At 46.9% G+C, this 14,949-nt stretch overlaps 1 protein-coding gene across 1 annotated transcript in view; it reads right to left on the bottom strand.

The window, feature by feature from the left end:
* Positions 1-14,371, bottom strand: part of WDR91 (WD repeat domain 91) — a 28,684-nt gene extending 14,313 nt beyond the window's left edge. Inside the window, exons 1-6 of the mRNA XM_054726292.1 lie at positions 14,209-14,371; positions 12,769-12,948; positions 11,764-11,970; positions 10,055-10,138; positions 8,652-8,782; positions 7,468-7,633 (exon numbers count right to left, since the gene is read on the bottom strand). Of these exons, the coding sequence (XP_054582267.1) occupies positions 7,468-7,633; positions 8,652-8,782; positions 10,055-10,138; positions 11,764-11,970; positions 12,769-12,948; positions 14,209-14,331 (891 nt within the window). The 5' untranslated portion in view covers positions 14,332-14,371. The remainder of the gene's footprint in view (positions 1-7,467; positions 7,634-8,651; positions 8,783-10,054; positions 10,139-11,763; positions 11,971-12,768; positions 12,949-14,208) is intronic.
* Between the last annotated feature and the right edge of the window lie 578 nt (positions 14,372-14,949).

Below are 14,949 nucleotides of genomic sequence, written 5' to 3'. Positions count from 1 at the left end.
ACCATGCTAAGAACTTTACAAACATTCCCTTAAAGGTGAGGACATTACTTATGAGGAGCTGAGGCTTGGCGAGGGTGAGTTAACTTGCTCTACACAGGCACAACTTGAAAGAGCTGAACTTCATACCCAGATATGACAGCAACTCCATGCTCTGAGAAACCTGAAGGAAGCAATACCATGAAGGGAACATGTGGAAGAAAGCGACACTGAATAGAAAAGATAAGAAATGTCATAATCCTGAAGCTAAATAATATACCCAAGACAAGGCCCTTCTCTCGGCGCTCTGGCCATTGCTGAGAAGTACCCCTGCGGTCCACGGAACCAGGGGCAGGATCCACAGCTTTAGAAAGTGGGAGGCTTCTCTTACCTTTCTAGAAGCAAAGGGACTCAAGACAGTTGATAACGGAGAGATCCTGAGATAAACATGGTGTCCCTCACATGGTCCCCAGGTGTGTGTGCCCACTCCCTGGAATGTGGCCCAAGGGTGCCAACCCTCCATTGATTCCTTCCCATACCTACTGATCCAGAGGGCCAATTGCTCAGACTGAAGGACACATGGGAAGCTACACCTACATCAGGCAAAATAGACTTTAAGCCAATGAGTATAGTAAGAGACAAAGAAAGTGCCTACATAATGATAAAGGGTTGAGTTCATCAAGAAGATATAATAACCATAAATATAAACACACCCAACATCAGAGTACCTATTTACAGGGTGTCCCCCCAAAACTGTATCCACACTTTGAATGATTATAAAGTCAGTGTTTATTAACATACAGTTCATTTTCAAAATTTAAAAGCATCTACAGAAATGAGTAAATTTTTTGTCAATGCCTGTTTTCAAACCGATGACTGTTCTGGTCCAGGCACTGCTGATAACACGAAGCAATGGAATCACAAACATCAAGAATCATTTCGTTCGGTATTTGTTCGCCCTCAATTCGTCAACTGTGGCCCATTTTGTACCATAAACCTTATCTTTTATGTATCCCCATAAAAAAAGTCTAGTGGCACTTTAGGGTAAATTTTCTTTGTTCAAAGCTTAGTCTGGCTTCACCCATTATTTCAAATCAGTTAAACCTGAAAAGGAATGAAAATTAAGTGAATTATCAGCTGTTGAAGTGTGTATACATTTTTGGGGACACCCTCTATAAAGCAAATAACAAACATAACAGGAGAAACAGGCAGCAATACAATAAGACAAGAGAACTTTAATACCCTACTTTCAACAATGGATAGATCATCCAGACAGAAAAGCAATAAGAAAACACTGCACTTAAACTACACATTAGATCAGAAGGACTTAACGGACATTTACAGAACATTCCAACCAAAAGCAGCAAATGCACATTCTTCTCATGTGTACATGGAACATTCTCCAGGAGAGGTCATATATTAGCCCACAGAATAAGTCCTAATAAATTTAAGAAGACTGAAATCATATCAAGGGTCACAATGATATGAAACTAGAAATCAATGTATAGGAAACCTAAAACATTCACAAATATGTGGAGATTAAGCAACATGCTACTGAACAACCAATGGGTCAAAGAAGAAACCAGAAAAGAAATAAAAAAATATCTTGAGACAATGAAAATGGAAATACGACACACTGAAACTAACAGAATGAAGCAAAAATAGTTCTAAGAGGGAAGTTCATAGCAATAAACACCTACATTAAAAAAAAAGATATCAAATAAACAACTTAACTTTACACCTAAAGGAACCAGAAAAAGGACAAATTTCAAGGTTAGTCAAAGGAAGGAAATAATGAAGACAAGAAAGAAAATAAATAAAATAGAGATTAAAAAGGCAACAGAAAGGATCAATGAAACTAAGAGCTATTTTTTTAATATGAACAAAATAGACACACCTTTAACTAGATTGATTTACCAAGAAAAAAAGAGGTCTCAAATAAATAAAATTAGAAATGAAGAATTCCAAAACATATCTCCAAAAACCTAATATTTTCATGGAAGAGACAAAAGAACCGGCAGCAGAGGCCACGTTTTCTGACTCGAAAGGTGGCCACGGGATCCAGCCACATAAACAGTGCTGAGCAACAGGAAGATCAGTGTCGGGGCGGGCCGTTGTTTTCTACAAGAGTGGGGTCCTGGACAGTGAGGAAGTCTCAAAAAGCCTGGAACCTGCAGGTTTGACAGATGGATCAGCCCGACCAAGAGATCTTTAAACTGGACACTTGGGAAGCACAGGGAAAGAACCCAGGTAAAGCTGCAGCCGACCACAGGGGGACCCTCCCTTGGAACCAGGGGGAAAGGCTACAGAGGGAAGACAGGTGCTATTTTCTCTCCTTAATTACCCACCGCCTGATAAATGGTATCTTTTCCTTTTCAATGCTTGGTGTCCAGAGTGCTCCATTCAGTTGGCCCACACAGATGGGATAGGGAGGTTTGGATGGACGTCCAATTCCCCCAGCTGACACAGCTTCCCCAGCATGGACAGAAAGCGCAATGTTAAGAAGTGCAAGGCAGAGCTCCCCCCACACGTGAATTTGGAATGGAAGCTGTCCAGCAGGTCATCAGGCTGGACAGGACTCCAAAATGAAAATTCAAACAGGCATTAGCAAAAGGCACTACAACAAATTAAGAGCTGCCTTTATAATGACCGGGCACTTTATACAAAGAGAACCGTGAACCTCGGTGTGAGCTCTCACATCCTGCTTAAAAGAGACCTTTTCCTTAAACTGTATCTACTAAAGTTATTTATTAAACAAGCACAAACAACAAAAAATGTGCTCAAAGCTGATGAATGCAGTTGTCCACAAAACACTCAAAAAAGTAGGCGAAGGTAAACCCATGTCTTGCTACAAATGTACATAACTTAAAAGTTCACTGTGACATAAGCAGCAATTCAAAAGTTTAAGAACAAACTTCATAAACATCTCAGCTACTGGATTGATATAACATTGCAATGGCCCAAATTACATCCAGTCACATTCTATCATAATCTACCTGTCTCTGGCCCTGGCCAGATAGCTCAGTTGGGGAGAGCATTGTCCCAAGACGCCAGGGGTGGGGAACCTCTTTTCGGCCAAGAGCCATTGGATATTTATAACATTATTCGTGGGCCATACAAAATTACCACCTGAAAAATTATCCTGCTGCATGAATGGGGGGTGGGGGGTTACAGGGGAATAAGGACACATATGTAATACTTTAATCAATAAAGAAATTTTAAAAAAGAAAAGAAAAAGAAAAAAACAATTAGCCTGCTATGTTTGGTCAAACGTTTAACGAACTCACCCCTAATGCTTTGGCAGGGCCAGACCGAATGACTTCACGGGCTGTGGGCCGGACGTTCCCCACCCGGACTGTGCCAAGGTTGCAGATTCGATCCCCGGTCAGGGCACGTACAAGAATCAACCAATGAATGCATAGATGGGTAGAACAATATATCAATGTTCTCCCTTCCTCTCTCTTAAAATCATTCAACCAATAAATATCTAAAATTAAGAAAAGTAATAATCTACCTGTCTCCTACAGTTCAGGAGAGAGATTTTTAACTGTTTATCACAGTGGCCGGCAAGCTTTGGCTCTCGAGCCGCAGTTTGCCGCTCTGTTGACTAATGAGTTTGCCGACCACTGGTTTATCACTTGGCCTCCTCGCTCCTCACTCTGAAGAAGGCTATAAATTAATTTTCGGTGGCCCGAATAGAGCTTACCAGGCAGCTATCCAAATGGGGCAGGAAACGAGTTCCAGTAATTTGATCTCCCCTGAAGCAAAATAAAGCCACCAGAGGACCGGCCCTTGGAACACAGAAATTACAGAACGAAGGATGGCAAGAAGGCTCCCTTTTCCCCATCCAGCTAAGAGCCATGGAAACAGCCCCCACGGTACCTGTACTTGCCACTGATTTCTCAGCAGCTATGAGGTAATTTGAGAATACCGGAGTCTGTGCCCGCTTTGTGTTCTTTACGTGATGGCAATTAGAGGTTATCTCTATAATAACCTCTTGCAGTCCCACAGCTTACTGAGTGGGTGTGGAAGGAGTGGAATTAGGGCTGAGGTGCCCTCAGGGGCTGCTGCTGTCCCAGAGATGCCTCGGGAGCCTGGAAACCAGGGCTTTATAGCTACTTCCATTTGTTGTTTTAAATTTTGCCTCCAGATTCAGACTGAAAGCACTGAGAGTGTATCACCATCTACTTTGCCATCTACAATGCTATGAACATTTCAGTAATAATGACAACAGTTAGAGCAACCAATTAATTACAAGTGGGCAAATGCTGATGTAATGGAAATTTATACTGGTATATACAAATACTATTTAAAGTAGAAAAGCCTAATCATTTTATGTGTTGTTAATTTAATAACATAGCACATGGTTTTTTATTTGTTTATTTGTTACTAGTAAAAAAGAAAGAGGCAGTTCTGGTGTGGTTAATAGTGAGAAAAAGGCTATACACTTAACATGTGCTAACAAAGCAATATAGCTTAAAAAAACATACAATGTCACTTCCTATTGAGTTAAAAGCGATATATCATTAAAATCATGGGAACTGATCATACAACTCTCCTTAGTATTGGTAAGAGAGCACCTCAAATTATATACTCAAATTTGGCCATTAACTGTAATAGAGGAATTAAAAAATTAGAATGCCCTTCCCTAAGAGGTGGGGGGGCGGGGGGACCAGCAATGGTGAGGGGTCTAGAAATCAAGCTATAGGTACAAACAGTTTCAGGGAGAGGGAGGAATGAACAGAGTGCTTAGCCTGGGAAAGATAGGAAGGGTTGTCCTAAGAGAAGCCTTACTTTACTCAGCATCAGAAAGCAGAGCTAAGATCAGTGAGTTTAATTATAGGGAGGTTTCTACTAACATTTGAAACGGACAAACTTTCCCATGTTGACAAGCAGTGAGCTCCTCATTACAGGAGGCAATGTATCAGAGAACACGCCCCTCTGCTCAGTAGGAGGATGGGTCAGATGACCTTTAAACTTCCTTTGACTTTAAAATTATTTGATTATCTTGAACCTCAAATCTACTAGTTATTTTTAGAATTGAAACAGCAATGCTGAGTCAAATTAATAAATTAATAAAAAAAATAAGTCACATGCCTGGCCTGTGTGGCTCAGTGGTTGAGCATCACCCTATGAACCAAGAGGTCTCGGTTTGTTTCCCAGTCAGGGCACATGCCCAGATTTCAGGCTCCATCCCCAGTTGGGACATGCAGGAAGCAGCTGATCAATGATTCTTTCTCATCATTGATGCTTCTATCTCTCCTCCCTTCCTCTCTGAAATCAATAAAAACATTAAAAAAACAAAAGGGACCCAACCACTGGGTGTTTCAGATTGTAGACCTCTGTGGCTTCCATTCAGGAAACGGAAAGAGGGCTACTTTTGTTTTAACATACCATGTGGTGAACCAAGCTTTGTTGGAATATATATTAGTGTTGAGGTAAGGAATGTTTGCTACAAACTACACAGTCTTACCCTCATCTCCTGAGTGTACCCCAGACCCATTTCAATCTCACCATCTGACACTTAGTCAGTCCTAAAGACATACAGAGCAAGGCCACCGGCTTTACCCAAAGAACCTGTCTCTGTGTTCTCTCTCTCTCTCTCTCTTTTCTTTTTTTAAATATTTTATTGATTTTTTACAGAGAGGAGGGGAGAGGGATAGAGAGTTAGAAACATCGATGAGAGAGAAACATCGATCAGCTGCCTCCTGCACACTCCCTACTGGGGTTGTGCCCGCAACCAAGGTACATGCCCTTGACCAGAATCGAACCTGGGACCCTTCAGTCCGCAGGCCGATGCTCTACCCACTGAGCCAAACCGGTTGGGGCTCTCTTTCATTTTTAAAAATACAATTGAATTGTGTAATTTCATGCACATCCCAAGGGACCTAACACACCCTGTGCCATCTATTACACTTATAAAATACTGCACAGTGAAGAGATCTGCAAAGCAAACAGTAAAACTTACTCGAACACACTCCACAGAACTGGAATTCTAACTAAGTTTGAACTTTAGAAAAATAGTCACAGTAGGAACTGTGACTGATGTTTGACCTCTGGGTGCTAAGGTTATAGTCGTTATGCATTGCTGGCACTTTAGGTCTCAGAACTGACTTGGGAACCCACGCAGGCCAGTATCTTCACAGATACAACTACTACTAAAATGTATTGAGTCCTTGTAATCTGCCCAGTACTGTATATACCAAGGGTCCTTAGATCAGCTCAATAAACCGAGCCCCTGACCCCGAGGGAGTAAATACTAATATTATCACCCTCCAGCAAACCGGGGTTTAAGCAATCTGAGCAAGGATGATAAACCAGGCGCTGAGCTGAAAGCGCAGCTGTCTGACTCCGAAGCCCCCTGCTCTTTCTTATCCAGTGTCCTGCTCAGCTGCAGCACTTCAACACTACTCAACCCAAGTGCTGTGCTAAAAGCCCCCTCTTCCTAGGAGCAGCCTGGGGCAGACCCCTGACTCCCGGAGGCAGTCAGCAGCCCCAAACTGCTGTGCCACTTGCAACTGTTATCAAGCCCAGGCTGGCAAGGCTATGACGGCTCACTTTACCTGTAGCGAATACAAGTAGAGTAAGAGAGAAAGGGTCCCCACCCAAGCAACACAGCGCAACGCTGGGTCTGTAAAACTTCCACTCAGGCAGGCATTTCTGAAAGCAATGAATTTTGACCATCTCTGCAAGGAAAACTACTCAATGGGACCCTTAGCTGTTTGGAATATATGCTAGCATAAAAGACATTCTGCAAGCTTCTATATATGTGAAAAAATAGTGAAAATCCTTCACAGAATCAGTAAATCCCAACTGTACAAGAAATTCATTGATTCAGAAGTAACTCTAATTTACTCTTTATCTACATACTACTTTATATAACCCAAAATTCCAAATTCCAGAATCTTGAGTCACCAAATCACAGTCACAAGCCCTCCTGAGTGCAAAGGAAATCTCTCAGAAAAGGGGAGGGACCCTTCAAAGCATACTTCCTCTCACTGCCATTCACCCTTCACCTGCTGAGTGCCCAGTGCTGGGGCCTTTTGAGAGCTGGCAGAGAAGCTCAGGCAGTGGCCAGAACGGCAGCATGCTGGGGGAGGAGAGAAGTCCCTATGGGTCAGACCTGGGTCTGAGATCTGGCACTTTGGTCAGCCGCACACATCTGCCTCCTGTCACCTTCTGCCCGAAACACATGTAATTCTGGCCTGAGGTGGGACTGGAGGGGGAGGGTGGGCAGGTGGAGAGTGAACTGAGTGGGTTTCCCTGTACTATGCTCTTATCTCTGTTTCATCCAGCAGAGCTGTTACTTGTCTAAGAGGGGAAAGCCAGGGGAGGAGGAAGAAAGGGAATGAGATGTGAATTTCTGATCTCACCAGCATTCCCAAGAATTCAGTTCTAAGCGAAAGGCGAACACATCTCCACTTGACAAGTAGGTACAGTCAGATGTCAGAGGCCTTTTGGCAAGTTAGAACAGATGGGACTTGTGCTTACCTGACTGCTGATGGACTCCTTCTTGGCCGAGCTCTGAGCCTGAGGCGGGCCCTGGGCAGGTGACAACCGTGAGGGGCTCTTCTTACTCTGAGGCAGCAGCGAGGACAGGAAACCCACACGAGGGGACTGGGAGAGGGACGTGTTCCTCTGGCTGCACACCATGGCTCTGGACAGGCACACACAACACAAGGTCACTGGGCTGCAGGGGGACCTGGGAGAAGCCGGAGCACAGGCCTGCTGGGCTGCGGACAGCGCCAGGGGCCAGGCCTTAGCCGGGCTCACACGCCTGGGCTTTAGGTGGCATTATCCTCAGTTCTCTTGCTTATCCCAAAGAGAGCCGGCAGCCTGTCCGGCACAACGGGAAGTCTGCAGCTCTCCTTTGAGGGCCCGGGAAAAGCTCAGATGCTTTGTTTATATTCATTACATATTTGAAATGATAATCTGGATATACTGGGCTGAATAAAATACATCATTAAAATTAACTTCACCTGTTTCTTTTTACTTTTTTTTAACATAGCTAAAATTTTCTAAATTCCATTTCTTGGTGTGCATTCTATTACCATCAGATGGTGCTAGCTCAGAAACGAGAGCAGTTTCACTGGATGCAGTGCTTGGCCACATGTAGGTTGGGAATCTGACTGTCTGGGTTTGTGTCCTGACTCACCACTCACTCACTCACTCACTCACTCACTCACTCACTGTGACCGCTCTGTGCCTACATCTCTTCAACTGCTACTGCTGTTATTATTATCAACTGGGTCTTCTGTTTAGCTGGCTGGTTTTTAATGTCACTCAAATACCTCTCCCCGCATCTGCCTACCTCTTCAAACCCTCACACAGGATGATGCTTCTACTGAGGAATGCATCCAACCTGTGATTGCCAATCTTTTCAACCACGAGGTACTGCCTCCAATGCACAACAACGTCACAAGGCTTAGGACACTGGTTGTATTTATTTATCCAGGTGGCACACACCTGGATGTGCAGGTCCCTGGAAGAGCTCAGCAGGTGGAGGACCTCAGAAGCCAGGGGAGCTTACTCAGTGAGGAAGCATTCACCGTGAGTGCAGGAGGCTCTTGGAAAATTCTGCATCTCCAGGAGCAGGGGGCCCAGGTAGGAGCACAGGGGAAAGAGGGAAGGAGGGGGCTAGGCCCTCCCAACCACGGGGCGGGGCACACACTCACAGTTCCGAGTCCCCCAGGCGGTCCATGTTGGAGACGTAAGGAGGCAACTTGTGTTGGACCAAGGCCTTTTCTTCTTCTGGCTGTTGCTCCTCTTTCTTTAGTCGGTGGATTTCTGCTTGCAATGCAAAAAGCTGCATAGAGATGGGACAGGGTTCATCAATGACATCACCCCACTGGGAAAGATTAGCCACATCACATCCAACATGCATCCTCACTGGTTCAAAAGGCCACTGGCTCTCAGTCTCAGGATGCCAGTCCCGCTCTCTGCCTACTGTGGTTTGGGAAAAATGGGTGAGTGCAGCTGTTACCTGACTACAGTGAGGTGAGAAACTAAAAACAGTTAGATACACAAAACCCTTTTTTTTTTCTTTTTATCATTTGACTCGCTTCCCTTTTATCATTTTACTTGCTTCCTCCTGAATTCACTGAGAAAAACAGCTCCACCCAATCCTGCTTTGCTCTTGGGAATCTACAAATCAGACTCTGGAACTCTCATGGAAAAGTTTTATTAAATGAAGTTCAGCATTTTTTACTGTTTGCCTGAAGAAAATTATACACACACACCCAAAACCCAAGAATCTTTCTTTCTTTTTTTTTTTTTTTTAATCCTCACCCGAGGATATTTTTCCATTAATTTTTAGAGAGAGTGAAAGAGAAGGGAAAGACAGAGAAATATCGATGTTAGAGAAACCCATCAATTGGTTGCCTCCTGCACATGCCCTGACCAGGGCCCAGGCCACGGAGGAGCCTGCAACCGAGGTACACGCCCTTGACTGGAATCGAAGCCGGGACCCTTTGGTCTGCAGGCCGACGCTCTATCCACTGAGCCAAATCGGCTAGGGCAAAAAAAAAACAAGAATCTTAAACCCCAAAACCTGAACAGTTTATAATCTTCCTTGTTCTGAAAATCTTCCTGTTTCTAAAGAGATCTTAATTTCAAGGACAGATAAATGCTCAACAGGCCAAATATAAAGGCAAATGTGGGTTTCTAGGCCCTGTCACTTTACCAAACTAGAGAAATATAGAGCTGAGCAGAACAAGTAAATGATATCTGGGTTATAAACAATACAGATGTGGATATATGTGGAAAGGGACTGGGATCATGAAATAGACATACGAAAACAGGTCAGTTGCCAGGTGGCACGAAGGCATATATAGTCATTTCTCTTGCAAAAGTTCATCACTGTTACTATGTTGTTCATTCTTAAATGATTTAAAATATGAACCTTGCCCCTGATTTTCAGAGACTATTACCGCCCCCGAGTCTCCAACTGATCTTCTGGCGGCTCACCTTCCTCTGAGATCAGTGCTTTCCTCTGCATGACCTGCCCTCCACCGCCTCCACCTGATTTCAAACATGAAAAGCAAGACTTTTCCAAGAAGCAAGTGTGCTCAGAACCAACCTTCTGACGTAGAACTTCATTTTCTTCTTGAACCTGGTTGGTCCTCTGGCACTCAGCATCAAAGTTCAGGATCACAGGCACTGGTGCACTCAGTTAAAGAATAAGCCTGCCTGGGAAAGGATTGAGAGACCGTCCCAAACCCTTGACACAGCAGCATCACCCTTGAACGTGAGACGAGGCGGGGGGCGGGGGGCCGGGGGGGGGGGCGGGGAGAGGGGGGGAGAATGGAGCACAGATTCAGTGCTATGGGCTCTTCTCAGCTTTATGAAGTAGTCTCTCCCCCGAGGCCAGGCCTGGCCTGACTTCGTTCAGACAGACTTACAGACACATGACAATCTGCTGACTAGCCCACAGAGAGGACATAAATCCAACCCTGAGAGTTCTCTCCCAATGCCAGCAATAAAGAGCCATATCCAGTGGGCTTCAAAGCCAGTCTAAGGATCGGCAACAGGCAGCTAACAGCGAGCGCAGAGCCAGGCCCTGTGGGCACGCTGCCGGCTGCCCCACCAGCTAGGCACAGGGTCAGCCACTCGGCTTTCCCCTGCCAACTGAACCTCTCCCTGGCAAAGGTTTAGACTGAGGAGAAAGCTTTCTGCATTGTGTGCGGCCACATGCCACCATGTGAACATCCACAGTGTAGGTCAGCGTGTCAGTCTTCCCCAACCACCTCAAACAGCTGCAGTGAGGAGGGTCCCAAAGCAGGCAGGGCCTCAGCACTGAGGACGTGAATGGAGGCTCGAATGGGCACTGTCGTGCACTGAAAAAGACCTAGAGTGACATTTTCCATTTCCCTAGAGGGCCCACATGGCTGTGCCATAACCACCTCTGGCCTGAGCCCACTGCTGGTTTCATCTGAAAGCCCTCAGGATGCAGAGCAGCTGCCGGGCCAGAAGAAAGGCAAAGCTGGCAAGAGCAGAATTCACAGCAGCCACAACGCAAGAGGAAAGGGCACCCTTCCTACCTCCACCAGCAGATGTTCCTCCCACAATGCCCCATCTATCAGTGACTCACCAGGCAGCCCCATTCAAACCAGACTCTCCCCGCCCCCAGAGTCCCAGCCTAGGGAGCATAAGCAATGGATAATGGTCCCAGGCCTGGGACCAAAGGCATTTCCTGACAAAATGGGAAATATGGTAGGCCGTAAATTATTTACATTCTCTCTCAAATAACCACACAGACATTCTTAGAGCTGCTGTTTTCTGGCAACTTGAGGAACACTGAAGCCACCGTCAGAGAAAGCGACCCAAACACTAATCTAGGGAGGAAGTTCCAGCCCAAGAACTGTTCTCATCTGCTACCTAATCCCAACAAAGGCAGGTGATACTATCCTGGTGGGGGGAGGGGGCTCAGAGACGGTGCTCTCGAGGGTGGCTGGTGTCACCAAGCAGCAGCTGCCTACCAACCCCTGTATCTGTGAAGGCTCAAATAACCTATTTGAGGGCTCCTCTCAGAGCCCTGCACTGGCACCCCAACACTGCTACAGTCCCCCATGGCAACTATTACTTCAGCAGCAGTGTCAGAACTAAGACTTACGATTCCCTGGCCTACTGACAAAAATAACCACAATCTGTCCAGCCGCCTCACATGACACATGACAATGATCCTTGGGCATTTTGTGGAAGAACTGATTGCATCAGGGCAGCAGCCACTGATCACATTGTCTGGATGCATCAAGGTAGGCCCACAGCCCCAGCAGCTGAAAGGATATGCATGCACTGAAACAGGACGCTCAGGAAGTTGTGCAGGGACACAATGAAGGTGTCCGCCCACTGACGAGAAAAGTAGGTAGCAAAGGTGGGGTTGGTGTCTGGAGATGGCAGGAAGGGCAGGACAAACCAATCCTTCCACTCCGCCTGGTTCTGGAGCTCCGTGGCCTGCTTTGCAAAAAACTCCTGAGCCTTGTCATTTCTGTTTGTCTGCCAAGACACAGAGGAGACAGCAAGGAGGGGGAAGAGACAGAAGTCCAGAGGTAAGATTCTTCATCATTGCCTTTGACTATCAGCTTGCTGGGTAAGTGGCCAAACATAATCTACAAACTCCATAAAATAAAGGAAATCATCACTCATTTCTCAAGTTCCTTGTTAATTTCAAAGAAGTTGGTTTAAACTGAAGTCCTGATGATAATTGCCATCCTAAAAATTAATTCCTAGTTGATTTTCAAACAATCTAATTATTCCCCCAGGTCAGCTATAATCTTTATTATGCAAATTTTAACCCAGCTACTTATATTCTTTAAAACACCAGCCAGGCTGGCCAGTGTGGCTCAATGGTTGATTGTCAACCTATGAACCAGGAGGTCATGGTTCAATTCCCAGTCGGGGCACATGCCTGGGTTGCAGACTCGATCCCCAGTAAGGGGCGTGCAGGAGGCAGCTGATCAACAATTCTCTCTCATCATTGATGTTTCTATCTCTCCCTCTCCCTTCCTCACTGAAATCAATAAAAATATATTAAAAAAAACCACCAGCCAGGCTTGCATGCTTAAAACAAGAGGAGAAATTGAAATGAGGAAGACAAGTCATGTGATCTGCAGATGAGAAAGGGGCGGGGGTTAGGGGGGGAGGAGTTTAGGAAAACAGTCAAAAATAACTTGCACTGCGACTGTTTCACCCTTTCCCAGAGTAACACAAAGAGTCCTCTCTAGAAGTGAAAAGAAAATCTATTTCTGGATCAGATAACTCTTTCCACCAAGGAATCCCTGAATCAACAATCACCTGAATTGTGTAGACAAGATAAAAGCGGAACAGGCTGGTTTTCAGTTTGTTGATGGTGGGTCTGTATATATCCTCCAAGCGGCTGAAGAGTCGCCGCTCCAGGTAGCTCCAATAATCCCGCAGGGCAGCCAAGTCATACACCTGCATTAACTGCTGCAACTGGTCCACAATCTTGTCCACCTAGTGAGAGAAGCGGGTGAAGGACAGAAGGGAATTCTCCCCTCATTCCACGGAGTTAATACAGCTTTTTCCTCTTGCTGTGGCTTCTGGGTGTTAGATAAAAATTCAAGTTAGCGATCTAGAGAACTTTAAAAACTTACTAAAGTAATAGCTCTTAAGTTATTGTCTGATATTAGATATCTGGTTTGACCTTCTAACAGGTGTGGAAATTTCGGGTGTTAAAAACGCTGACTCAGGAAGCAGGAGATACTGGGTCCGGGTCTTGGGCAAGAGAGAGCATGAGAATCTCCACGGTCCTCCTCCCCGCGCCACTATTCCAGAATTTCAAGGCTCTTGGTGAGCTGCAGTGGCTGACTCCTTCAAGTCATCCAAGCATCCCAAAGCCCTTGCAGCTGCTCAGAGTGTCGGCTAAAGAAGTCGCCTCCTTGGGAGGAGCAACCACACTAGCATACAATCTGGAAAGGTTTCCAATCCAACGCCCCCATTTTACAGATCAGGACACTGAGGCCTGGAGAACTGAGATGCTTTGCTTTTGCCACTAAGGAGCCGGTAATTCTGGCAAGACAAGAACCCAGGTCTCCCAGCTCCCCTCCAACTCCTGCTGCTAGCTCACCGCCTCTGTCAATTCACCTGTCAACATTCATTGAAGTCAGCAAACAGACACGTATAAATTCTGAGAACTTCTCAACGGAAAATCATGTCTTAGCAGGGGACACATAACGTATAAACTGTGCAATGAGGTCTTCCTCAACTGCTGAAGCAAAACTGCCGAGGAGCCGCTGGCAAGGCCCTTTTCAACAAACACCGCACATGCTTGCACGCTCAGCTCACATTTTGGGCTGCAGACCCCTGTGCTCCCAGGGCCATCGGAAGCTAACTACAGAGCATTGCGTTGCCCAAATCCAAGCATCGACCCAGCCTGAGCCCCGAAAGCCTCGTGGCCATCCCGGCCAAGGTCTGCCAGCACCTGCTGGAAGGCTGGGGTGCAGGACGGAGCCCTGACGCGGGAGCCAGGGCACCTGGGCTCCAGCCTCCGCGAGGCTCCTCCTGGCTCGCCGGGCAACTTCAGGCAAGTCACGTCCCCTCTCGGGGCCCCAGTTCCTCATCAGTCAAGCGAGGGCAGACGCGCAGAAGTGGAAGGCCCCCCGGCGCGGGGACAGCGCCGCTCCCGCCTCAGAGGGCAGGGCTGGGGAAGAGCCCGCTCCAGGCTCCCTCAGGGCCGCCTCAGCCCGCCTCTGCCCGCGCCCGCCGGCCTCTCACCCGGAACCCCTTCTCCTTGTCCGCCTTGATCTCGGCCTCCAGCTGCCGCAGTGTGTACGTGAAACCGCGGAAGAGCAGGTACTCACGGACCAGCTCGTCTGTGCGCTCCACGGCCTCCGCCATCGCTGCGCGAGCGCCGTTAGCCAGGGGCCGCGGCACCCGAGGGACGAAGGGGCGGGGCCTCGGCAGCACGGGGCGTGGCCAGGCGCGGGTGCCAGTCACGCCGCGGCCGGCCTACCAGCCCGCACGCACTGCGCGCCGCACGTCTGTGGTCCCGCCCTAGCCCCGCCCCAGCCCCGCCCAGCTGTCCCGTCATCACCACCCTCCCTGAGGAGCAGCTGGAACACGCAATGCTCTCCAGAGTCTCCTGGCACCGCTGGCGGCGGCTTTGTCATCTGAGTTATTGAAAGTGGCTGCTGCCATCCAAGTCAAGTAGGGCTGGACCTTAGAGAACATCCCAGATAGTCACGAGGAGGGCAGGGGCCTGAGGTACCCTGCTCATTGGCATTACATCACGGAATCCTCTATGCCCTACTCCCATTTTGTCAATGGGGGAATCTGGAGTCCCAAGAGGTAAAGTGACTTGTAGGAAGTCACACAACCAAGTGTGTCATTAGAGAGTTCTAACTCCCCCCAAAACCCTGCTTTCATAAATAAGACTAATCAATTACAAAACAAGATAACCAAGATACACTGTTAGGAGAAAAAAGGCAAGTTTCAGGCCAGTATATATAATATGGT

This window comes from Eptesicus fuscus, chromosome 14 (genome assembly GCF_027574615.1).
Source record: "Eptesicus fuscus isolate TK198812 chromosome 14, DD_ASM_mEF_20220401, whole genome shotgun sequence".
Lineage (NCBI taxonomy): Eukaryota > Metazoa > Chordata > Mammalia > Chiroptera > Vespertilionidae > Eptesicus > Eptesicus fuscus.
This window is presented reverse-complemented; position numbering and strand designations above follow the sequence as displayed.